Below are 25,868 nucleotides of genomic sequence, written 5' to 3' on the forward strand. Positions count from 1 at the left end.
TAAACACGTCACAACTCGTGAACTCTGAGCTTTCAGAAACTTTCCTCTTACGAGGTCGTGAATACGACATCAGGGGGGCGATCATATGGACTCTAAACACGACCCCATTTGAAGGCACCATGTGACAAGTAAACATGTCTTCTGTGAAAAGGCCTATTGAAGTTATCTGCTCTATAAAATAGGCAGAATAGAGCAGGTTCAAGCATTTGCTATTGGGCAGGCACTGAAGTAAATGTCTGGAATGTCATAGGCTGGGCAGTACATTTACAGTACCCTCACATTATATCTGACTGGTGTTATCATTACCAGTTCATCCATGCAGTGAAACAGCAGTGCACTCAAAAATGATTAATTTCTTTAAAGGCCACCACTGTGCCTGTCTGAACCTTCTACATGTGGCCTCACAGGAAACTTTGCAAGAAACTCTGTGAACTTTATGTAGCATAACACTTATGAAAGCTCATGTTTTCTTTTGTGAGATAGGTATTGTTACTTCTACAAGGCCTTTACCCACTCATACTCTCCAGTACAATGAAATAAACTGTAATTTGTTGCAGGAACGTCTTATTCCTAAACAGAAGGGCAGAATGCCCGTACTGACTTCATCTTTTAAAACAACCTCTGATAAGCCCACACAAGTGAGGAGAAACGTCAAAGAAGTATTTTACCTTGAAACTGTAAAGATGACACACTGAGCATCTCAATAAAAGAAGCAGTTGGTCTCTGGATTATAACACATGGTGTTAAATGGGCACCCTGACAGGAATTACTAAAAGCAATATTGTTCCATCAGGGAAACTCTACTGTTGACTGCTGCTGCTTTTCATAAACACATTCACTTCCTCCATATAGCCTACAGTAAATAGTTTACAGAGACAAACACACAGCGAGGCGGCGTTGAAGTGAAGCAGGGAGTGAAAACACAGTCGCTGTCGATGGATGGAAATTATAGATGGAGGGAGAACTATTCTCACAAAGCTGAAACGTCCATTTGGAAAGTTGCGTGTACATATGGATAACATGAAACTGTTTATGTGAGTCCACTTATTATGGCACGTTACACATCTCCACCCACTGGCACTGTAACCGAATAAGCAGACAGCCTGACAACTTGACTCACCGGTCACATTTATAGTATCTGGCCCACAGCCAGCAAAACACCTACCAACACATGCAGCATCCCCCCCACGCCCACTGCCCACCATGGCAGTTGGTTTGGTCATCAACTTTCTTGATCTGCCTCAACAGCTGTAAGTCTAAACTTGCAGCCCCACAGTTGTACAGCAGCTCATAGTGAGTAGGGAAAAGGGGGCTTGAAACTAGGACAGAGCAGTCTGGCCCCTTTCCCTTCGAACCAGAGGCTCAGATTTGCGACAGGGGGAAGAGAAGACACTAGTCTTAGGCGTGGAGAGAGAAAAGGAGAAGATACTTTGTGGGAAGCTTGCTGCATTCACTGAGGAAAGAAGCCCCTGGGACACAGAGACCACTGTGTTCACATTGCAGAACATCCAATTTTATAGATTTTTTTTTTATTTTTTTATATCATATCAGGGGAAGAATATTCACTGAACAGAAATCTCACCACCTGGAAACATGCACAAGCGCACAAAGGTAAAGATTGCCATCTTCGTGCTGATGGTGGGTATGGCTTGCATGTTCACTGCGGTGGTAACGGACCACTGGGCTGTGCTCAGCCCGCGGGTGGAGAAAGTCAATGAGACCTGCGAGGCGGCCCACTTCGGCCTGTGGAGGCTGTGCAAGAAGTACATCTACATCAGCTCGGAAAACTACAAGCCGGGGCACGGCTGCGGACCCATCAGCCTGCCTGGAGGTAAGAGAAAATTGGAGCAAAAATTACATTTCTGTATTAATAATGTTTGTGACTGTGTGGTGCCTTTAATGCAATCCAGCTCTGAGGTAAGCTTCTAAGAATAGAGCTCCTGATGCACGATCACTCGGCTTGGCACATGATATATTACACTTCCATAAACTTCCTTGTGAAACAGAAGGAAGACCCTATATTGTTATTGACATGCATGCAGTCTTCCATTATGTGATAAACCACTTTTTTTTACTTTGAGAATAGTTGTCATAGTTGATTTTTCGTTTTAAACATACTAGAGGAAAATATTTTTTTTCCACTGTCAGTCATCAGTGAGTGAATGCAGCCCCATCACAGGGCCATCCTTGGGAGGATGCCAGCAAGCAGACTATACTAACCAGGCTACAATAGATATGTGACATCAACCAGAGATGGCCAAACATGAGCCAATGAAGTCCCAAGAGGCTGCAGGCTTTTACTCAGCAAACACCAAACACCACTACAGCTGATTGGTGTCTCCTTTCTGTATTTATTAGTAAAAAAACAGCATATATCCTGCAGATAATTGATGCTCCACACAACATGGGAGCCTGTACCTGGCATATTAATATTGTGGAACATCCTCAGGAAATTCCCTTTAATATAGCCCACAATCAGTGAAGGAAACTATCTAAGAACATATATACAATTTTGAGGTACTTTTACTTTTATTACCTCCGCCGAGACCGAGGGCCTAGGAAGGAGGCTATGTTTTCACCAGCGTTGGTTTGTTTGTTGGTTTGTCCGTTTGGAGGATTACTCCAAAAGTCCTCGATGGATTTGAATGACATTTTTTGGAGGGGTGGGGTGTGGCACAATGAACAACATTAGATTTGGCGAGGGGGGGGGATGGCAGCGACGTACATGAAACCTGCCTTGGCGGAGGTCTGCGCTCTCCGAGTGCACTTCTAGTTCCCATTGGTAACACTTTCTATATGTCCCAAAGTTTCCTCATAACCATCTTTAGTCAGTGCACAGCACAGCTGGTCATCTGAAAAAAAAAATGTAAAATTGGTATTTCTGTGTAGCGGAAATTCAATACAATTCAACAAATATGAAGAATAACATTTCCATTTCATTAATGAATATTTACTTTGGTGTATGTGAATCACACTCAGTTTTTTTACAGTCATTAAGTCTTAACTCTCTAAATCAACAACAGCGTATAAACTCTACCCAACTACTCTTCATAAAACTCCAATTAATGAATGGCTTCTGTGTCAGAACACACTCTCTATTTTACATTTTATGTTACTTTATAGCCTATAATAGCACTTTGGAACATAATGATTTTATGGAGCAGGTTGTGGTATTACTTGTATTTAAGTAAAGGATCTAAATACGTCTTCCGCCACAGCCCTTAGTGATTGTAATTGAATCAAATGGATGTAAACAGAGTTGAGCAGCTGCTGTCTTGCTGTGACTCACGTCTCAATGACTTATGGTGAGAGTCACTCATCTGTAGAACCGCGCTGACAAATTGACCGTTATCTGAGAAACCATTATCCAACCTGCCTGACGCTGCGTGTCGCTTTATGTAAATTAGCCTGGAAATTCCCCACCAATTTTGTCCAACTCACAAAGATGAGAGAAACTCCCAAAATATGTCCTGACTGATGGGTGGCTGTTAGACGCTGTCAGCACTGCAGAGGCCATTCCTTGAGCAGATGCAAATGGGAGGTTCATTGGTGCAGACATGGCAGGCATGTGCTGAATTTACTAAATCAGCTCGGCCCACCCAGGCATGCGGGGAATTCTTCAGATTGCAAATGCTTCAAGGGCCTTTATCCGTATACATACTGAGAGTGGTGATCTATAAATATTTGGAGAGTGAGTTTATTACATTATATGCAATGCAAAGAGCCAGAACGTCTTCACTTGACACTTGTTCCTCACAAAAGGCTTTCATGTCTGTAATAATATATGTGATATGCGATGGCCACCTTGGCAGCCTTTATTTAAGAAGGAGGTAAATCCATCGGTCTCCAGGGGTTTCTCTCGGCCCAATAACTGTATTTGGACAGGAACATTATTGTTTATAGCCACGTGCCTTCAGAGAGGAATCAACCTCTGATCCAAAGCAGGTCTTAAACAGTGTGTGTGGCGGTCCCTCTCTCGCTGTGAGACACTCATGTGGAAAATATGGGCTGAGTTGTTGTTTAGGTCTACTGCTGACAAAGCACAGATGGTGAGATGATCTCAGAAAAACTTTTATGCGTATAATGCAGATTTACATTATATGTCGTTGCAGCTCAAAGAAAGAAGCCAGAATTTACTTATTTTAGCTTTAGGTGCAATACTCCAGTCTGAGTTGTCCTGCTTATTTTCATATTGGGATCTCTTTTTATATTGGTTTTCTGAGCTGTAAATAAGCAACATGATCCTCTTCGCCATAGCATACAAAGACGGGGAATAACCATGGTTCCAGAAACAGTAAGGGCGTGCTTGCTTTAATCATATCGTGCAAACTGCTCAGCAAGCAGTCGTTGTGGTTATAAATATAGGCCACGTAAATACTCAGCTGTCTTGGGGGGAAGCTGTGAGGGTCAAGTGGTCCCTCTGAGTGACGGGGCCGCATGGAAGAGTCCGGCATAGCTGTAAGGCCTGCTGTCCCATCAAACTGTTCCCACGAGGCCCTCCTGCGGCTTCACATCTCCGTGCAGCCCACGTGGTCACTCAAATTACTTTACTCTCCCCGCGGATGCATAGTCCAAAAACAAAGTGGTACCAGTGGTGTTTTGCCTTTATAGGCACTCAAATGACCAACCAATATAGACATGTGTCCATATGCTTCTGTGGGTTTTTGGCTGATCAAAGCTCCAGGTTACTTATTTGGAGTGACATAGCCCGACAGGTATCAGAAGTAAAATGTAGAGTAAATGTAATTTCCTTTTGCGCATGATTTGTCATAAACGTTTAGTGTTAAAACCTGCCAGGCTCCATAGAAAAATACGCATATTTTGGTGGCATGTTCACTTGTATAATTGAAGTTGTCTCCACTTGTCTTTGCTAATAGGCCCAAGAATGAGGAAGGTTACGACACCCAAATAGAGCCGACAAAACAAAAACAAGGGCTTCAAGGTCTGGGCCAATCTTAGCTCCCGCCGTAGACAAAATTCACAACAAAGCTATAAAAAGTGTGATCCGTGATGTGCACAAATGCTGCTAATCCAACGTCCCCAACTGATCTTTGGGAGCGATGACGGATTGCTCCATTAGGAACTAGAGAGGCTTTACAGAGCTTGTCAGCAGCGCCTCGCAGGACGAAGACCAGCAACAAGTGGCGCGGCAGTGTGTGTGTCTGCCCGTGGCGCCATGCTTCCACTGATGAATACAGATTCATTTATGACCACCAGCTTCTCCTCGTATGTTTTCATGGGGACAAGCTCCAAAGATGGTACAAAAAAGGTGTAATTAGGCAACACACATCCAGTCACATCTGGGAATAAAGCTGCTTGATGCAGATAATGAGCTCAAAGGCTTAATAAATGCTGAGGGGCTCCTCTTAAACATACATAACAAACCAGATATGCGTTTGGTGAATGAAGAGTCACTTGGCCTGCTGGTTCTTACACTTTTCTACCCTGGACCTAAAAAGAAATCACCCAGAGATGAGATCATGTTTCCTGCCATTTAAAGAGCTGTTTATGGTGATAAAGTAGACTGAGTGGTGGATTTGCATTTCCTTAAAAACATGAATATGTTTGAGTGCAGTTCAAAGATATTTTCCAGCCTCCCTTTTAAATGCAAGGTTTGGCTCAGAAGTACAAGCCTCTATCACACCCTCATACAGGGAAAACAGTGGAGCTTGTTGCTTAGTAACAACCTTTTTTTATGGCCTGTCCCTGTCTTCATTCATAAAAAACATATTTTTTTGTGTGCCACATTGTGTTGGCCCACAGCATTTTAGAAGCTTGTAATTTCAAAGGAGAGCTTTTTGTAAACATTGCAATGTTGACTTGGCTTAGAAAAAATATGACTCCGTGTTATTGCTTGTGCCTATTATATCAATCATTACTCTGCGCTATTTCCTGGTGGAGCCATCTGACATCTCCTTCGGCTTATTTTCATGGTTTACAGGGTACAGAGGGAAATTACCCACCATCCCAGCGTGGGTCGTCGAGCTTGAAATCGTTATACGATACCATGCAGTACTACATATTCTCACATGAAAGCATTTCACCGATGTCCCGTGGTGAGCCAGGGGGGGAGTTATGGACATGCGTGCGAGCGGAGACCACAGAGCACGACCAAGATCATTGATGTGCACTTGACTTTGTGTGAGAGTTGAAGACAGAGTGATCTGGTGTACATAAACGTTCTTTCTGCACATATGATCTGAGCCCACCTGTTATCTTTTTATTTATTGCGAAGACGTTCTTCAGACACAACCTTTAGATTGTTAAGTGGGATCCGCCCTGTGTGCCCCTGATCAACTGCTTTCAACCATGTATACATGTTTAAACCCCTACAGGAAATATGTGATATGAGATAAGTCAATTATAATGAAGATTTGAAAGGAAACCAAACCTCTTTTCTTTTTTTTTTTTACACTTGGCATAGCATCAAAGAATATTTACTCTACCAAACCAGTCTGTGATCACATAAAGCGGCCTGGATTTATCTGTGCAAATCCCTCAAGGTTTAACACCTCGCACGCTCGAGAAAAAATGAATGTGATGTCTGCTGTAACCATTTTTACTTTGACAGTCAAACCACACAAAGCAGACCGGCGTCTGCACGGCATCACACAACCATTTTAGTGGTAACCTCATCCTGGTGGTGTCAATCTGTGAGATGCTTTTGGAAAACAATGTGAGATGTGTGAAGTGTTCAAAGTATCATATGATGCTAAAGTATGTGGGGCAAAGCTTCACATATAGAATTGATCCATCTATTATTTATCTAGGATTGAATAGAAGTGTGAAAAAGTTCAGTGGCTCAGCAAAGAAAGGAGACATGGCCCTAAACACAACTTTATTAGGAGTATTCAGTATGGCTGTCAATCGATTAAAATATTTAATCGCGATTAATCGCACATTTTTTTAACTGTTCAAAATGTACCTTAAAGGGAGATTTATCAAGTATTTAATACTCTTATCAACATGGGAGTGAGAAAATATGCTTGCTTTATGCAAGTGTATGTATATATGTATTACAAGAAATCAATTAACAACACAAAACAATGACAAATATTGTCCAGAAATCAACAGGCATCAACAGCTGTCAGTGTGTCAGTGTGCTGACTTGACTATGATTTGCCCCAAACTGCATGTGATTATCATAAAGTGGGCATGTCTGTAAAGGGGAGACTCGTGGGTACCCAGAGAACCCATTTTCATTCACATATCTTGAGGTCAGAGGTCAAGGGACCCCTTTGAAAATGGCCATGACAACTTTTCCTTGCTAAAATCTAGCGTAAGTTCTGGAGCGTTATTTAACCTCCTTCACAACAAGCTATTATGACATGATTGATACCAATGGATTTCATAGGTTTTCTAGTTTGATATGATACCAGCATCTTCACATAGCTTTAAAACTGACTTCGCTACAATCTCCGTAAGATTGATTGTGTTAATGCGTTAAAGACATTAGTGGCATTAAAACAAACTTGCATTATTATGGCATTAACTTTGACAGCCGTAGTATTCAGTGAAATACAAATTAATTCTAAAACACACATTAGGAGTCGAGTTTACAACAAAAGGTGTTCATGACGTGTCGACTTTGATAAAGATTTGGTTTATTTGCCACCAACTCAAATTAGGTTGAACTTGGTTTAAATTAAAGAAAGATTTTGCTCAACAAAGTATCAAAGAATCAAAGAATGAGCACACAGCGGAAACCTCCCACCCAACCGACTCCGTCATCAGAGTTGGAAGCAGTTAAAAGCCTCCATACAGTGCCATTTTAATTAACTAATTAACTATTACAGTCATGTCTCCGCTACATGACCCTTTCTTGATGGCTCCCTCACTTTTTATGCATTAAGCATGTATTTGCATATAAAGATGTTTAAAGTTTAATGTCATGAAATTTCATGAGACGAGGCCGAACTTTTTCAATAAAATACATCAGAGAACAGTTCAGTCAAATTCAGTGAAGGTTTAATTATTAAAACTTAATAACCCACAGAGGATTCTCTATTAATTAAAGAGCGTTTTTTCAGCTCTGTGTTGAGGTTTTAGCAGCAAGTAGCTTGTTTTCAGCAAAAAGCTTTAAAAGCCCACATCTACCTGCCCAACACCGAACTCCATACAGACACAGTTACCTGCTCAATGTAGTGAAGCATTTAGCAGAGCCAGATATTTCCCTCAAGAGTTGGTGGAGAACAAAACAGAGATAAAATGGAGTGAATATTAAGCCCAGTCGCACAGCAATCCGTGAAATAGTTACAAAATTGAAAGTATTGATTCATGTACATAGACACAAATTTCAATTTTTTTTTTCATGATGGTCAAAACAAAATCAATTTGTATGTTATCCACTTAATACTGAACTGGGAAGTATAAAGAGCAGGGAACGCTATGTAGGGAGAAGGAGGTCGGGGTGTACATGTGGGTCAAAAAACACAGTATCATTGCCCAGGAGACCGGTGTTTGTGTCTCGTGTGAAACCAAAAGTCAGCGTTGAATTATTTGTCACGTAACTTCTGTACTTAAGTTACAGCACTTCCAAAGTTATTTTAACCCAAACAACAATCTTTTCCTGAAGCTAACTAAATATTTTTTTGTCAGTTACGCCACTTCCGGTGTTATTTAAACACAAACCACGTTCTTTTCCTAAACCTAACTTAGTCGTTTTGTTGCCTAAGCCTAACCAAGTCAATCTATTTTTAAACCTAACTGAGTAGTTTTATTTTAAAAAGACTGGAGCGGAAATTGACGCACGCGTCACGTGTTGCTGGACATTCGTAGGAAAACCCACAAAAAATACATTGTTGAAAGTCGTGCTGAGCTTCATTTCATGACTATTTCACAAGCTGCCGTGAGACTGTGTTGCAGCGGGCCACAAATGTGACTCCAAATAAATGATATGATGTTGCTTGGGGTCTTTTGGATGTGTAAATAGGCAGCTGCTAATATGCCAGCCATAACAACTTTATGTGGTGATAACATAATAATGATATGTTGTGTTAAGAGCTTGTTGTGCTGCCTCCAGGTGGCCAACAAATTAATTGAGGAGCAACTTTGAACTAAATCCTATTTTCTTTTCTTTTCTTTTCACAGAGGAAAACTGCACTTACTTCGGACACTTCACTCCGGGGAGGGATTCTGAGATATTTGAATATAAAACACAAAAAGGTAAGTTTCTGTTATGGGTTCCCCTATCGTGGGTACTTTCATTCCATCCTGTCTAAACATGAAAAAATTAATTTGTGAATTAATTTTGATAATATGTTCTTTGGAATATTAGGACATCCCAGTCTGTGTGAAGTTGAACATCAAGCTATAGCTGCATCACATATTCCCGACTGATCTCACCTGCTGCTGCTCTCTGTGGGTTCAGAGCTTCATTCATGTCTCACTTCTGACCGCTGAACAGCGCAGCAGGTGTATTTAACCAGCTGTCAATGACAAAACTCTTCATAGGACATGATGAAGTCCTGGGTGAAAGGCAATGTTTCCCCATCCCTTTGTCCAACTGGCTAAAAGTCAATATGCTTACACGGGTCATTACTGGAAAAACTTTATGTCTCTTTATGCAAAAACAGAGCCCATATATACAATGCACTGGCACTGCATTACATGTGATATATGTTTATTTTTATAGAGTGCCTTAGCCATGTTTGAATTATATTGGAAGTATACGGGCCGTCAATCGATTAAAATATTTAATCACGATTAATCACATGATTGTCCATGATCAATCGTGATTAATCGCAGATTTTCTATCTGTTCAAAATGTACCTTAAAGGGAGATTTGTCAAGTATTTAATACTCTTATCAACATGGGAGTGGACAAATATGCTTGCTTTATGCAAATGTATGTATATATTTATTATTGGAAATCAATTAACGACACAAAACAATGGCAAATATTGTCCAGAAACCCTCACAGATACTGCATTTAGCATAAAAAATATGCTCAAATCATAACATGGCAAACTGCAGCCCAACAGGCAACAACAGCTGTCAGTTTGTCAGTGTGCTGACTTGACTATGACTTGCCCCAAACTGCATGTCATTATTATAAAGTGGGCATGTCTGTAAAGGGGAGACTCGTGGGTACCCATAGAACCCATTTTCATTGACATATCGTGAGGTCAGAGGTCAAGGGACCCCTTTGAAAATGGCCATGCCAGTTTTTCCTCCCTAAAATGTTAGTGTAAGTTTGGAGTGTTATTTTACCTCTTTCGTGAGAAGCTAGTATGACACGGTGGGTACCGATGGGTTCCTTCGATTTTTCTAGATTCAGCTTTTAAAACCTCTGAAAGATTGATTGCGTTAATGTGTTAAAGAAATTAGTGGCGTTAAAACAAATTTCAAATTAACGCGTTATCATCATCGCGTTAAGTTTGACAGCCCAAATTGGAAGATGCATATACTAATGCTTTTTGAAAATGCAACAGTTTCTCGCTGGAGTTTGCTTCCCCAATGACGGTCGCTAGAATTCACAGTGTGTACTGACACAAGGCTGACAGTGTTTCACACATGGTGCCTCGGGGAACAGTGCAAGACATGTAACTGTACAGAACAGTCAACATTTCAGAGCTGTGTGTGTGTGTGTGTGTGGGTGTGTGTGTGTGTGTCTTCCAGCCCCCATTCCCTCCATCTTCCATTCCTTCCATCCTCTCTCCAGTGACCCTGCTACTTACAGCTGTGACCGTACTGAGAACAGCCAGCGCATGTTGTGTGACAGCAATCCCATGTAATGTGCGTTAGGGGGCCGAACACATGTGGAGCACTGTCACACTCAATTATTGGGGTGTAAATGCGAACAGTCTTGAGCATGAAGTTGTACACACACACACACACACACACACACCCACGCCCTAAACTCAGAGATGCTAATGCAACAATACATAGATACGCCTTCCCCGTCCTCTAACACACACACACACACACACACACACAGACACACACATGCAGCATCCCAGTGCTGATGGCCAGCCTTTGAGAGACACATTGCAAGTTTGCTGGAATGATTGCAGCACCGATCTAAGTTCCCTGTAGTGTTATTCACTCTTGACTGAGCCATAGGCCTATCATAACGGTGCATTAGGTTGAATGAGCGTAGTAGATGTACTGTATGTCACCACGGGCACATCCGTCCATACAGTAAGACTCTTGTCTGTCATAGGGAGTCTACCAGTAGAAAATAATGTAATGAAAATATTGCAAGTTGAGAATAGTGAAGGATGCTGTAGGAATGGATCTGGATATTTTGTCAGAGTTATCAGGAAAAACAAGACTTGGACCCAAATGCAGAAAAGGACAAGAAGAAAGCAGGCTGAGTTCAATGATTTAATGAAAGAAAACTTACTGGGAACAAAAATGAAGCTGGTCCGGCAGGAAGGTTCAGATAAGGCAATCCAAAGGAAAAAAACAAACAAACCCAAATCAGAACTAAGAGTATGAACACAATATAGTCTTAAGTCCAAACAAAATGGAAAAGGACACAGCACCAGACCGTGACACATTTGGAGGCTCTTCATATATTTTAAAAACATAAGTAAACTGCAAATTGTCTACGCAGACAATATTGTGCCATCTTATTATGGAGGACTTTCTTCTTCCTCAGGGTGTGTGTGTGTCTGTATTACCCATGTTGTGGAGACATAAACCTGTTTACACAGTTACATTGTAGGGACTCGCCTTCCAAATGGGGACAAAATGCATGTCCCCATAACGTAAATCATTATATTTGAGAGTGAGGACTTGGTTAGGGTAAGGTTAGGTTTAGGTTACGGTTAGGGTAAGGGTTAGGATTAGGAAGGTAGCAGTCACAGTAAGGGTATACGTTTCCAGGAAATGAATGTAATGTCAATGTAATGTGCTCAAAAGTCATGAAAACACATGGATGTGTGTGTGTTTGTGTGTGTGTGTAGAAAGGGGAAATATGTAAGGGTTAGCACATGCCAGATCTGGTCGAGAAAGGGAACTAAAACAAATCTTTACTCTTGAAACTTATATCAACAAACAAATATCTCCTACAAACGTAAAGCAACCTGTGCACATGCCTATACACATAAATAATTCAACAATACACATGAACCCACAGAACACATGAACATGTAATATATACACTAGAGTATGCATACACACACATCCTCATACATACATATACACATGAAGAGCAAAGCTGTAATACTGCCTCACATATCACACACATATTCTCCAATACTGTGACTTCCATCTCAAACACCTTTTGGCCTGTTTGAAGCTTTTTTTTATTTCCCTTAACAGACTTTTTTATATGTCAATCAATTTCTGAGGAAAGAGAAATCCTTGAGCGCAAGCCCTCTATCACTGAAACACTGGTATCTTTTGATGTCTACCTTGCTCTCGGTGTTGAGAAACTTTGGTGTTGAGCTCGCCGACCGACGAGCTCAACACATGCGGTATCTCAGAGAGAACAGAGTGAGTTCAGGGTGCGGCCCGTCTTCCCCTGACAGCACAAGATGAAGGCTCTCTCTCCCCCAAAGGAGAGCCTCTCCCCTGGGCATGGCTCACAGGCGAACAGGCGGCAGATCAAAAGCCTCACATCCTATCCACCTCTCTGATCGCTAAAAACAAGCCAGCTGCTGTTCCTATTACGGACGCCGTATCTGTAAACATATTACATTCATATAGTATATTTGTATGTCTAGTGATATCTTTATTTTGTTATAGTCAACAAATCCCATGAAAAGATCAAAACCAGCAGTGAATTGATCCTAATACTAACAAGTATTGCCCGCGTAGCCAAAGGCTGATGGCTCTTATTCCTCTGTGCCATAGAGCTTTAAAACACACCAGTGAGACACACTGTTGCACAGTGACATGTTCCATCTTTACCATGAACTGTAGTTTACTTTGAGTAGTTTACTTTGGAGTATGTGCTGTAAAAAGCCTGCAAGGCACCAGCCTTCCATGAGGAAGAGAGACAGAGACCATCTCAGAATTACCCTGCTTTTATCTTCCCACAGCAGGGGATGGGCCAGGCAATAAGGGGAACTGACAGAGGCAAACCAAGGCAGGCCAAGATACTGTAGAGGCCCAATTCCAATCCGGCCGCTAAACCCTCCCACTCCGTGGTGGAGTGAACTCTGTTTGTAGTCACACTCACAGCTCAATGAAGCTCCCTTCTTTAAGGTGGAGGGGATCAATACAGCAGCCATTTCTGGACGAACTTCACTCTCTTCAGCAAGGAAATAAATATCAGAATCAGAAATACTTTATTGATCCCCGGGGGGAAATTGAGGTCCATTTTGCTCCCATTCTAGAAAATAAATATCTAAAAATATAGAAATATAAATAAGAAACATATATAACAGCAGTGCAAATAATAATGATGAAAAATAGGATTTATGCAAATTATATAACTGCACGCATTTATAAAAATTCAAGAGTAGTGTCAAATAAGAATATTAGTTTAAATGTACTGTATAAATAAATGCAATGTTAATGCCAGAGTAAACCAGATTATTTCACAGCTTAATGAATGCACTAAATGATTGTACTGTTAAGTCAGTATTCCACAGTTGAAGATATAATAAATTGTGTTATAGCTCCTGATAGGGTAAAAAATAATAAATATACGTTGTATGTATATATATTCTAGACTAAATAAAGGTATATTTGATCCTAAATACAATCTCTTTACGTTATGTTGTCGACGTCTGTATGACAATAAAGTAGAATAAATTAAATGTCTATCAGTTTGAGCACTTTACAAGTAAATGTTTGTACCGGTAGTTGCACGGAACTGACATCGGAGCGTGTTCCATGACGAACACAAAACGGCGCTGGACGTCGTCAGTGAGGGCAGCTGGTTAAGTCGGCATCGATGCAGGCTCGCTGTTGGAGGGTTTTATAACCCACTTCCACTCCCCGTGAATTGGTTTGGAATGGCACTTAATATGGCAAACCTTCCACGCGAACGTGCAAACGTCATGGAAGTGGGTAGGGAGAGGGTGTAGGGGGTGGTTTGGAATTGGGATAGAGAATCATACTGACAAGGCCGTCACACTACATAAAGTATACTTGAGATATACTTCATAAAATAAACTTGAAGTATAGTGCTTTTTCATAAGGGACATTTAGGAACCACATCATGTCGACACTCTCTGTCTCTTTCTTTCCAGAGTACAACATCTCGGCTGCAGCCATCTCCATCTTCAGTCTGGCCTTCATGATCCTGGGCACTCTGTGTGTGATGGGATCGTGTACCGGTAAAGGCAAAGGACGAGACTACCTCCTCAAACCTGCTGGCATGTTTTACGCATTTGCGGGTGAGCTCAGATAACCAACAAACTTTCAATTTCCCTGCAGCGTTTTACAGTCTGTCATGTTATGAGGGCTGTAACTCATGTTCACACATCTCCCTCCTCCCAGGTCTCTGCGCCTTCATCTCACTGGAGGTGATGCGTCAATCGGTCAAGCGCATGATCGAGAGCGAGGAAACGATCTGGATCGAATACTACTACTCCTGGTCCTTCGCTTGTGCCTGCACCGGCTTCATCCTCCTCTTCCTCACCGGCTTCGCCCTCCTGCTCCTCTCCATGCCCCAGATGCCCAGGAACCCGTGGGAGACTTGCATGGACGCCGAGCCGGAGCAAGTCGAGTGATAGCCGGACAGACGGGATGAATACGGGATGAGAGTGACTAATGTCTTTTGTTTTGAGTATAGATTTGTTTCAAGAACAAGAGCTGGCCACAAAAAGGGTAACGGCATGATGACAGAAACTGGTTTGGGTGTGGATGGACCATAGGCATGATGGGAAATGTACCTTCCTGTAATTATACAGCAACTTGAATATGGGTTTCGAATGTTTGCCTTATCCTGTATGCCCACCCAGAGTGTAAAATATAGCAGTCCTCTCCAACACCTCCTTAGGTACAGTTCATGTTTGGAGCTCAAATCTGACCTGAGGCCTGAAAACTACCACATTTCTCAGTAAGAGCCAACCTGGTCCAAACAGCAACTCTCTCACTGCTGGTATATTTAAAAAGAAATACTAAAAATCTGATTCTATGTACTGCATTAAGTATGATATCTTGTACATATCTAATGTTCATCTGCTGATTTTTGTATGGGAACGCTCAAGGACTCACTTACTTACAAGAAATATCAATTAAGTAAGAGACGTGTGTATTCAAATGCTAAGTTTTATATTTCTACAATTTCTTAAGAGTCTTTTAAGATGAAGAATGTCCCCTTAAAATAAGAACGACATGAATAAAAGACTGATTTTGAGCAAAGCAGGAGCACAGAGCAGGTTTGTGTATCTGTGCGTGTGTGTGTGTGTGTGTGTGTGTGTGTGTGTGTGTGTGAGTGGCAGGCTGAATGCTAAACACCCACACAGTCTGCATGTTGGAAAAGGTTCAGCTCTAGCAGGTGCACATACAAGGCCTTTTACTTTTTGTCGACAGCTTCCAAACCAAACTGACACAAAAAATTCTCTGTTCGTTTTCATGCGTCATCATGACCCATTTGAAACATGGCAAATTGGTGTTGCTTACCGGGCCTTGACACCGCACCTTTTCCAAAGTAGAGCGCAAAAAAAACCCAAGGGTGTTAAGTTATTCAGGCGAGGTAGAGCGAGGCCTGTATGACCTTGAATTTGTGTTGTACTGTAGCTGTGGGTATGATACACTGAAAGTCTCTCAACCCAGCCGCTTAGACTGTTGTCAGGCTATTAAATAGGCGTTTTCAGTCGCTATAGGCACCATAGATGTGGGTCAATAGAGGCCTACTACACCCTCTAGTAGGTTTTATCATCTATTGACATGGTAGATCTCCGAAAGAAGGTATAAAAGAACATGACCGTAGAAATGATCACAGATGCACCCACAAGATCAGAGTTTGCATCCTGTGTGAAACCAACAATGTGTAGTTGTCTTTATGTTTGTAGTTATTTTAACCCAAAGCACAATGTTTTTCCCTAAACTTAATTTTCTTTTTTGCCTAAACAGGTTGTAGTTTTGTTGCCTTAACCCTTTTTTTTGTTGCCTAAACCTAAATAGGTTGTAGTTTTGTTGCCTAAACCCTTTTTTGTGTTGCCTAAACCTAAATAAGTTGTAGTTTTGTTGCCTAAACCAGTTTTTTTTGTTGCCTAAACCTTAATAAGTTGTAGTATTGTTACCTAAACCTGTTTTTTAGTTGCCTTAACCTAAATAAGTTGTAGTTTTGTTGTCTAAACCTAAAGATGCCTTTTCGTTTGTGTTCAAAAGGTGACGTTTCATTCAGTTTTACGTGTTAGAACGTGTTGCTTTTAAGTTTCACTTTCACTTTTACAACGTAGTAGGCATAGTAGGCCCCTACTGACCCACATCTATGGTGCTTATAGTGACTGATGACGCCTATTTAATGGCCTGATAACAGTCGAATCGGGTGCTCAACCAGACATGTTTTTACTTTGCTCGGCATCACCTACTGTACGACCGAGCTGCCGTCCCGTGCATATAGAGGCGAGCAGTTTAGCAGTCATTTGAACTTTTTGTGCAAAACCAGCAGCTGTTCGTCAGAACAACCGTCCATGTTATGAGCTTGTTTAGTTTATTTCTAATTGTATTTTTCTTTCAACTTTTCTGATACGTTTGATTAAAAAACAAGTGAAAAAGAAGAAAAGAAAAACAAACTGGAATATTAATAGTAGTGGCAATTGAATTTCTATATTCTTAGTCTTATGTTATTATTAATCTTATATTTTAGTCTTTTTCATTCAATACGGCATCCAATTAAACTCATTTTGAATGCAGTAGATTCTCTGTGTGCGTGTGTGTATTTATTACGTGCTTTATCTTTGTAACCAAACCTTGATTAAACCTTGATTAGCTTTGGAAAACTTTTGTCTGAGATTGCTTTGTGTTTTTTTCTTTGTTTCCTTTGCCTTCATGTACCAAATAATGGAGTGGAGTTGATGAAAAGGTGTGGCTTGTGTTGTGTTTGGTGTCTCCCTGCAGGTCCTGGTAGGCGGAGACTGTATTAGTCCAACTGGGTGCACCTCGCCAGTCTAGGATCAGCCGTCCCCATTCCTTCTCTCTCACTCCTTCTCTGGCTCTCCTTCTCGCACCACATTTTTTTTCGTTGGTTTTGATCAATTATCTTTAATTTAAAACATAGAATACTACACTTTCATGCATCTTCTCACTATCACTACTGGTTGACCGTTTCATACATTTAGTTACAGTGGTGGAATGTAACTAACTACATTTACTCAAGTACTGTACTTAAGTACAATTAAGAAGTACTTGTACTTTACTTGAGTATATACATTTTGTGTTACTTTATACTTCTACTCCACTCCATTTTGATATTGTAATTTACATTATGCATACATTATGATGTATTATCACAGGTTAGGTTAAACCTTTTTGTTATTTACAAAAAAAAAATATATATCTTATTACTCAATTTTGAACCATCATTCCCTGTGTATATGTTATTATACGTTATTTTGTTTAGGCAGTGGGGGTCGGGAGAAAGTGAAAATGCTCTATTATTTATTTATATATCTGTGAATGTTATTTTTCTTAAATAAAAATATTATCCAAAAAAAAAGTTACCCAGCAGAATATAAAGTACTTCAAATCAGCTCTACCTTTACCAGCTGCAATATTAAAACGATGTACACATGCATCACTAATTATAATTCAATTATATAATATATATTATTCTGAAATGGGCCATTCTGTATGAGTACTTTTACTTTTCATGCTTTAAGTATATTTTGATGCTAATACTTTTGTTACTTAAGGATGACTTTGAATGCAAGATTTTTACTCGTAACAAAGTATTTTTACACTGCAGTATTACTACTTTTACTTTAGTAAAAGGTCTTAATGCTTGAAGACAACTGAGTAGAAGTGCTGCTGGGTCTTTGTGGTGGTCACATACAGGTGCTCTTTGGAGCCTTCAGGTGTATTGGGTTTATTCAATCTTGTGTAGGGCTCATTGCATGGCTGGATTATGGCATTATCTATGGTAATAGATGTTTTTCTCCTCTCTATTAATGATGTGCATTTCCTTGTTTTTCGCACATTGATGGAGAACCGCCCTCCCGCTCTACTGATTAGTGTAACAATAGAGGTGTGCAAGCTACTGCTGATTGATGACAATGACCCTGATGATGGTCATTTTAAACAATTTTTGCCATGTAAAATAAAGGCATTTTAATTTTGTTCAAACACTGCAGTGTGCCTTGGATTATTTTTTAGGGAGATTTGCATTTTGTACTTTTTTGGGACCATATTCCACCATGCAATGAGCCCTTCACTAGATTGAATAGGTCTCAATACTTCTTCCACCACTGTTTTGTTAATAATTCTGTAAATAAATATGATCGTCCAACTGTGTGCATTTCCCTTCTTTTGTCATGACCTACAGTAAGAGCCGGGTCATGACAAAAGAGAAACTGCAGGAACCCTTTAACTGGCTCTACGTCACATTTGTAATTGTCCCAGTATTAGTATGTGGTTTCATTGGGGTATTTTTTCTGAGGTCAAAGTCTTTCTGCAAGTGCTGAGAAGCCAAGCTTTCCAGACTCTCTGGTAACAGCCACCACTTCAAACTACGGCAACACCATACAGCTGATAACATACTGTATGCACAATGGTTTCTCTATACACTACAATGTAACGCAGAGGATGATTTTAAATAAAAAGACAGAACTCCAGCAGTTTCAATAAAAACACTTTAATAGAGAAACAAATAAAAAAAGAAAATAAACCTTTGAAACACAGTCTAAATCCTTTATTATAACCACCACCAATTGAAATGAAGAAGAGTAAAACAGATCTATTCATTATTTTTGTACCCACGAGGGAGGAACCAATGGGACTGGGATGCTGGGAGAACAGGTGTGCCATTGATTCACTGCAGCGAGGGAAGAACAGAGGAGAGCAAACAGATAACAGGAAGAGATGTGGCGTTTATAGAAGGCTGAACACAGTGCTCTCTACTGGCTGGGCAAAAGGTTGCTCCCTTTCCATGTGCCACACGAGTTGGTTACGCTTCGTTTTCTTTGAAAAGCAACATTTAAAGAAAAATAATTCGTATGGTGCAATATTGGGTGGTGATGACATTTAAAATCCAACTTCATTACAAGAGTAAAGACCCTTAGTTTCATGGCAAAGATCCTCATTTTGTAAAAAAAAGAAAGGACAAAAATGAAGCCTGTAAATAAAAATCCCTTTAAAATGTCTTTGGCTCAATCTCTTCTGCTTCAAAAATAAATAAAAGTGAAGAAGCGGTGAAATATTAGTATTGCACAACTTCAGAGATTAGCCAACGACAGCTTTGGGAGAAAAATGATCCCCCCCCCCAAACAAACATGTCCAAAGCTTCGTAAATACGACACACACCAGGGAGCAACCTCAGCGTTAGCCCTGCTAAGAAACTGCAGAAAAAAAGAAAGAACTTACATGACCATTACATATTTGATTGACATGTTAGTAAAATATTATAATAGTTTTGTTGATAATGTCACAAGTTATTGTACACATCAAATAATATACCAAAATTTGACTCTGTAGGTTGAACAAAAGCTTTTTTTTTTTTGTTTTGTTTTTTCCGTTTTTTGTTTTTTTTTGCATCCACAAATCAATACAAACTGATAAAAACAGGGATCAAACCAGCCAGGTCATCTCAACATGCATGAAAAGAAAAACTTCACATAAAAAAAAAATTTAAAAAAATCCATGTTGATTGTTGTACAGCGGTGAGAAAACAGAACAGGACAAATCCAGCAACATATACTTAAAAATATGTATTGTACAGTGAAATAAGTCGTCTTATAACAGCTGCAACAGAAAGTCTCCTCTTTGTTCAATCAGCCATCATAAGAAAAATGAAAAAAAAAAAAATCTAAAAAGTTACAAGATGTTGCAACTACCGACTGGGTTGTCCATTTCTAGAATTATTCTTATTTTTTGTGAATTTGCATAATTAAAAAGGGCATACCTCTTCTTTGAACAGCTTCTACAAAATTGAGGCGCTCCCAAAGTTCTTGTTTGTAAATACCTAGAAAATGCATATTTACAAGTATGTGTTGTTCTCCGCTAAGTCAAAAAATCTGGACCTTTTGAGTTACAATGTCAAAACTTAAAAACGTACAAATAAAAACCATGAAGCTCTCCGCTGACTGTTAAAAACACATCGAAGTTATTAGCCGTGGGGGGGTACTAGCTTTCTGTAGGAAGTGACGTTTTAATAACTGCCAAAATGAAAGCCATGAAACAGCAGGATGATTTTAATACGACTTTATCCATTGGCAAATGGGGCAGTGGTGTTTTTAACAATTAAAAATTAATTACATACAACAAGACCGAGCACTGGATGACTGGTTCCAGTATGCTTTCATCATAAAAAGGAAAAAACCGTGGCAGATAGAGGATCAGCATCTTTTTATATTTTACCTGCAAGGGGACTTCAGATCACCAGGCTTCACTATGTTAGCAGTGGCGGTCGTGTGTATGTAAAGCTGTGTGGCCTCCCGTCTGTGTGTGTGTCAACTAATAACAAGCAACTCACTGACTGGAACATGAATGTTCCTGCGTGATGTTCATCGTGTGTTTTAGGTTGCGAGAGAAGAAAGTAATGTGGACGTCGCTAAATGTAAAGGTTTTTAATCCAATTAAAGGGGAATGAGATCAATCTACCGCTTTAATATTAATATCAATCAGATCAGACTGAAAATAATGTAATTATCTGAATGACCAGGAACAACGTACAAGTCATTTCATTCTTATTATGCACAGTCTAAAAAACAGACAGTCAAACGTCTTTGAACAGCTTATTGGTTAGTTAACGTTTTCGGGTTAAATCTCAAGCAGAGTGTTGAAAGGGATGTTTGCTTTGAATGCCCTGAAATAAGAGGAACAAAAATATTAAATGCTTTAGTCAATGATCAATGTTTTTTGGTGGAACTGGGAGCAAATACAGAGAAACGTGACTATTGTTTATTATAGGGTTTATATTACTCAGAGATTAAAAGATTGTCTTACGGAGAAAATGGCAAAAGATCTTTGGGCAATCTGGTTTACTTTAAAAAGAGCTACTGCAAAACAATAATACAAACTGTTTGCAGAAGAGACCAAGATCCAGGCCATTTCCAATCAAATAAAAAGAAACAGTGTATTATTAATGTGTATTTACTATGACTCTATAGTTTTAATGTATTTCAGATTTAACCAACAAATGCTAACATTTAGCGTGTTTAAAAACGTCTGACTGGCAGTGTTGAACACACCCTCAGTTTCGACTTACCTATCATGACACACCACTCTGACCTCACCACTCTCGCTTCACTTTCACAAACCTTCTGCAAACCTTTGCAAAAAAAAAAGAAGCTCAATGTCAATTAGTGACGGAAAAAAAAACAACAAGAAAAAACTAAAAAAAACACATTTCATATCCCCAACAGTTATTGAAACAATTTCCGTGGTGAAGATTTTTGTTGACACAAACGAAAGAAATAAAATAAAATAAAATAAAATAAAATGACTGAGCATCGGCCACAAGCGAAGCAGTTTGTGATAATCTTATCATAGAAAGCGATGTCTGGTGTTCTCTGATCCTTAAAACAAACAAAGGAGGAATGACATGATTGTTGCTATTTTGACATTTTCACACTGTTTCTATTGTTGCTGATGAGACATTGGTGAAAAGTAAAATACACAATCAATATTTGTATTGTTATTTTTCAGTAAATAATCACATTTACTACTAAAAATCACTGAAGGTAACTCCCAGCTATTCCCAGGATGTCTAAGAATTAAGGATCAGAAGCCAACAAACGGAAAATAATTCATAATGCAAATGCTAGCATGATACAGGAATTTAAGGACATGTCTGTGGCATACAATTCAGTCTTTTATTTTCTTTATATTTACAGATTAGAGGAAAATTTATCTACTTCTATACACTGTTCCATGTAGTTTCGGTCAGTTGACCACTTAGCTTTTTGTCCGTTACCACAACTACAGTAGTATGAAAATCAAGACGTTAACGTCCACTCAAAACTGAGGAATACAAAATGATAAAAACTTCAACATACTTATTTAGTAACCAACAAAACCAACTTCAATAAGGAAAAATATGCAGGTAGCTAAGTGGTCAACCGAATCTCGCCTTTTTAATTTTTTTTGTTCTTTTTTTATAATTTTTTTTTTAAGCATTACGTACATATACAAGTGTAGATAATATAAGTATATATTCATATATACATAATGAGTATGTATATATACCAGTAATGCATTCATTATATATACTTATTTTCTTCACAGATATGTGAAACAGGAAAAAAGATGACTGTTACAAATAAAAAGTTAAAATGAAACAAAATGCAGAAAACAAACCTACTGATAGAAACAATTTGTAAAATGCACTTTGCACTATTTTTTTTTGTGTTTTTAAAAACAGTTTTGCCTTTTTTTTTTTTTTTTAAGTTTTGTATTTCATCACTTACTTATTATGTGGGAGGGGGTGACACTCATTTAAAGTAGGAATAGTACCCATTGCTACCATTTGAACTTCCTATACTCAGCTCTTGTAGGAGGGAGAGAGGGTCGCTGTTCTTTTTGACCTGTTCGGGGCGAACAGCTCGGGGTTTGGGTGGAGCGCGGAGGGCGCTGGCATAGGACATGGTTGGTGGCTTGCTTAGATTTGGAGCCCCCTGGCTTGCCTCTGTGGGAGCCTGAGGCGGTGGTGGCGGCGGCGGCGGCTGCTGCTGCGGCAGTGGCGGCTGCTGTTGCTGCTGCTGCGGCTGCTGCTTGTTATTGGGCATGAGAGGAGGGAACTGTCCAAGGTGCTGAAGGGAGTTGAGGGAGTGTGGGTGCGTCTGCTGTGCTGCTGTGGCCTCGGCCTTCACCTGCTCCTCCGTCTGACGATGGGCCTTGGAAGCTGAGAGAGGACACGAGTAGAAGATAGGAGAGGCAAATTAGACTTGGATTGAACACGATCAATAGTTCTCAAAACTAATGTTGCACGGTATAACGATACTAGAAAGGTATGCCCTGCCGTTAAAAACAGTACGATACCCCCGTTTTATTAATACTTTAAGAATGGCAGTGTTTTAATACGAGCCGTGAGTTGCGTCGGTGTGCGACCGTGGGGCCGTGTTTGTGTGCAGCGCTCTGCTTTAGGATTGGGACTTTGCTGCTGGTGGGAGCAAGCGGTCAAAAAATAAAGTGTAGTGATGACCAGAAAGATGGAGTCAACAAGTGAAGTTGAAAAGAAGATTAAAGCAGGTCATGAACCGCTCTCCGGCTGCAGAGTCTCGCTCTGAGCTGGCGTTTCTATCAGCAGAACTCCCTTAAAAAAAAAACAAGGAAATAACAGCACGGCTCTAATTACAGATCAAATGTACCGATAATATTAGATTCACCATCTTCTCTGAATCTCTCCAAGCATCTCCTGTAATTCGGCAAACACATAATCCACCAAAGAGCACATGTTAAAGTATTATTTTACCATGTTTCTCTGTAATGTGAATGGACAGAGAGGAAAAGCAGTCCGGTGATAGGGACTCTTCTCCCTCTTCACATCACTTTGACACAACACAGCTCTTTCTACAGTTACTGTGGTGCGCTGTTTTACAAAAAAAAAGCCTTTGTTTAATAAATAATATCAGAATCAAAAATACTTTATTGATCCCCGGGGGGAAATTACAGTTGTTGCATTTTAAAATAAAAATATATATTAATAAGTTCTAAGAAAAAATAGAAATAAGAATACAGATGAAATGTAAATGTCTGCATTATCAAAAATAAATGTAAATATAAAATTAACTATCACAGAAATCACATAAACTGAAGTATAGGGAACATCAGATTACTGCGTACCATTTAATGTTTTTAATAAATACATTTTTAAATTCAAACATTTTTAATTAATTATAAAATAATTTTAAGGTCCATGTTCTGTCATCTATTATTCCATTATGTTTCTTGATGTTTTAGATTTTTGCCGCGGTATCGTTTCAGTATCGGTATCGAGATATTTAGGCAGGGTATCGTATCGAAGTCAGAATTTTGGTATCGTGACAACAGGAAACAAAACAACATAATGCTCAACAACAGCATGTGTGGCGCTACTTACCCAGAAGGTCCCGATGCTGAGCGAGTGTACCGGCTCCGTTACATGGAATGTTCTGGAACGGACCGGGACCCCCACCGTTGGGCCAGAGGTCGTGTGGGGGGTAACCGTAGGGGGCGTGTGGGTGCTGATGATGCTGTATGTGCGGATGAGGGTGGTCCTGGGGGTCTGATGTACAGGGCTGGGGCTGCTGCGACAGAGCATTGTGGGCGATGGCTGGAGACGGTTCATCTGGATAGCTAGACGAGATGCGGCGCTGATAGAGAGGCCGGCCTGGACCTCTGGGTTCATACTGCACAGACAGTGAAGATGGAGAAGGAGGAGAGAATTAAATATTAAGTCAGACAGAATGGTGGACGATATGACCTTAAAAATACAAGAGCTTTGCAGCCTTGGAGAAGCAACAACAGCATAATCATCTTTACACAGCATTTACAGTTATGGAGGCATAAATGAAAGAGAAAAACACTGGGTTGTTGAGAAGGTATTCAAATAGAAGTGGAAACAGGCGAAACAATCCTGTTTTTGTTTTTATTACACTTCTAATTTTAGGATATTAAAGTGTTAATATAAGTGTTCTTCAATAAACTATTATAATATTTATGAGCATTTTATACCAGGGTAGGATGCTAGAAATGCAAGTGACTGTGCATTGCAGATGTTGACAGATGTTTAACATCTGCTGAACATTTGCACGCTTTACAGATCATCTTGGTTGGATCTGCACTGACTGTGAAACGCTGCCAGACAGCACTTGTGCGAGGCGATCTTGCTGTCTGCAAAAAGGGAGAGTAGCCTAACAGGCTAGGGTTTGGGCGATATGACAGTATATACGGTGCGACGGTAGAAATGCGTCCACCGGTAGCTATTTGGCAATACTGTTTCTACCGTGGTAGTCTTGCGATCTTGCGAATCCAGCTGCCTGGCAACAAGGTAACATGATTTGGGCAGACATGGAGGAGAGTGAAGTAGAGCAGGAGGAAGCATCCCAACCAACCCAAGATGAGGAAGAACTCTGGGTACAAGACTACCAAACATTTGCACACATTTTGTGTATTGGAAAATGTGCAAATCCTGTAGGAAAATCAAGTCTTTTTTGTTTTTATACCCTAAAATACAAATGTGTGATTTTTATATTGCACTGACTAAAGTCAGGCTGGTATTTATTTGCACCCGTTAACCTTAAAACCTTTAACACTGAAATGATTGTTCTCAGGAACGTTAAGTTTCCATTTTGAAAGAATTTTAGTTTTACAGTTTTACAAGTGTTGTCTCATGTGACGCAGTTGGTTTTTTTTGTATAGAAGTTCCAAATAAAAAAGAATTTCAATTTCAAAGCACTTATTGATTTAATTTACAGAACAACTGCTGTGTTGTGAAACCGTTACCGTGACATAAAATTACCTATACCGTGATAGAAGATTTTGGCCATATCGCCCACCCCTATAACAGGCTATGCAATTATCCAACTACTACACTGTCAACAATATAGGCAAAGTTACAGGGCAACAGGCGAACGCTAGCCTAATCTGCTCCCTGTCAAACAACCTCCGCTTCGTCGTCTTCAAGTTGGAATAATAGCCTAAGCAACTTTGCTAGAGTAGCTATAAATAGCACTCTATTTCTCCAGTGTGATCTGCAACCGTGTCGTGTGACACACAGGCTGACTGAGCAGTGAGCACAGCGTGTAGGTTGAAGCTAACGTGGACTAATCTTTTCCTCCTGGTCAAACAAACGCCACTTCACATATTGCAGGTCCAACAGG

At 40.0% G+C, this 25,868-nt stretch overlaps 2 protein-coding genes across 4 annotated transcripts in view; one reads left to right on the top strand and one right to left on the bottom strand.

Annotated features, from left to right (window-relative positions):
- Window positions 1–1,126: 1,126 nt before the first annotated feature.
- Window positions 1,127–16,857, top strand: cacng1a (calcium channel, voltage-dependent, gamma subunit 1a). The gene is made up of 5 exons (XM_074630638.1): window positions 1,127–1,831; window positions 9,091–9,165; window positions 14,151–14,297; window positions 14,401–16,345; window positions 16,534–16,857. The coding sequence occupies exons 1-4, from the start codon at window positions 1,594–1,596 to the stop codon at window positions 14,631–14,633; spliced, it is 693 nt and encodes a 230-aa protein (XP_074486739.1). The 5' UTR covers window positions 1,127–1,593; the 3' UTR covers window positions 14,634–16,345; window positions 16,534–16,857.
- Window positions 16,858–19,542: 2,685 nt separating this feature from the next.
- helz (helicase with zinc finger) overlaps window positions 19,543–25,868 on the bottom strand; it is a 67,374-nt gene continuing 61,048 nt past the window's right edge. For all 3 annotated transcript variants that reach the window (XM_074630639.1, XM_074630641.1, XM_074630640.1), the window contains 2 exons: window positions 24,107–24,395; window positions 19,543–22,909 (listed from right to left, as the gene is read on the bottom strand). In XM_074630639.1, coding sequence (XP_074486740.1) covers window positions 22,500–22,909; window positions 24,107–24,395 — 699 coding nt within the window. In that variant the 3' untranslated portion in view covers window positions 19,543–22,499. The remainder of the gene's footprint in view (window positions 22,910–24,106; window positions 24,396–25,868) is intronic.

Source organism: Sebastes fasciatus, chromosome 3, assembly GCF_043250625.1.
Source record: "Sebastes fasciatus isolate fSebFas1 chromosome 3, fSebFas1.pri, whole genome shotgun sequence".
Taxonomy (NCBI): Eukaryota; Metazoa; Chordata; class Actinopteri; order Perciformes; family Sebastidae; genus Sebastes; species Sebastes fasciatus.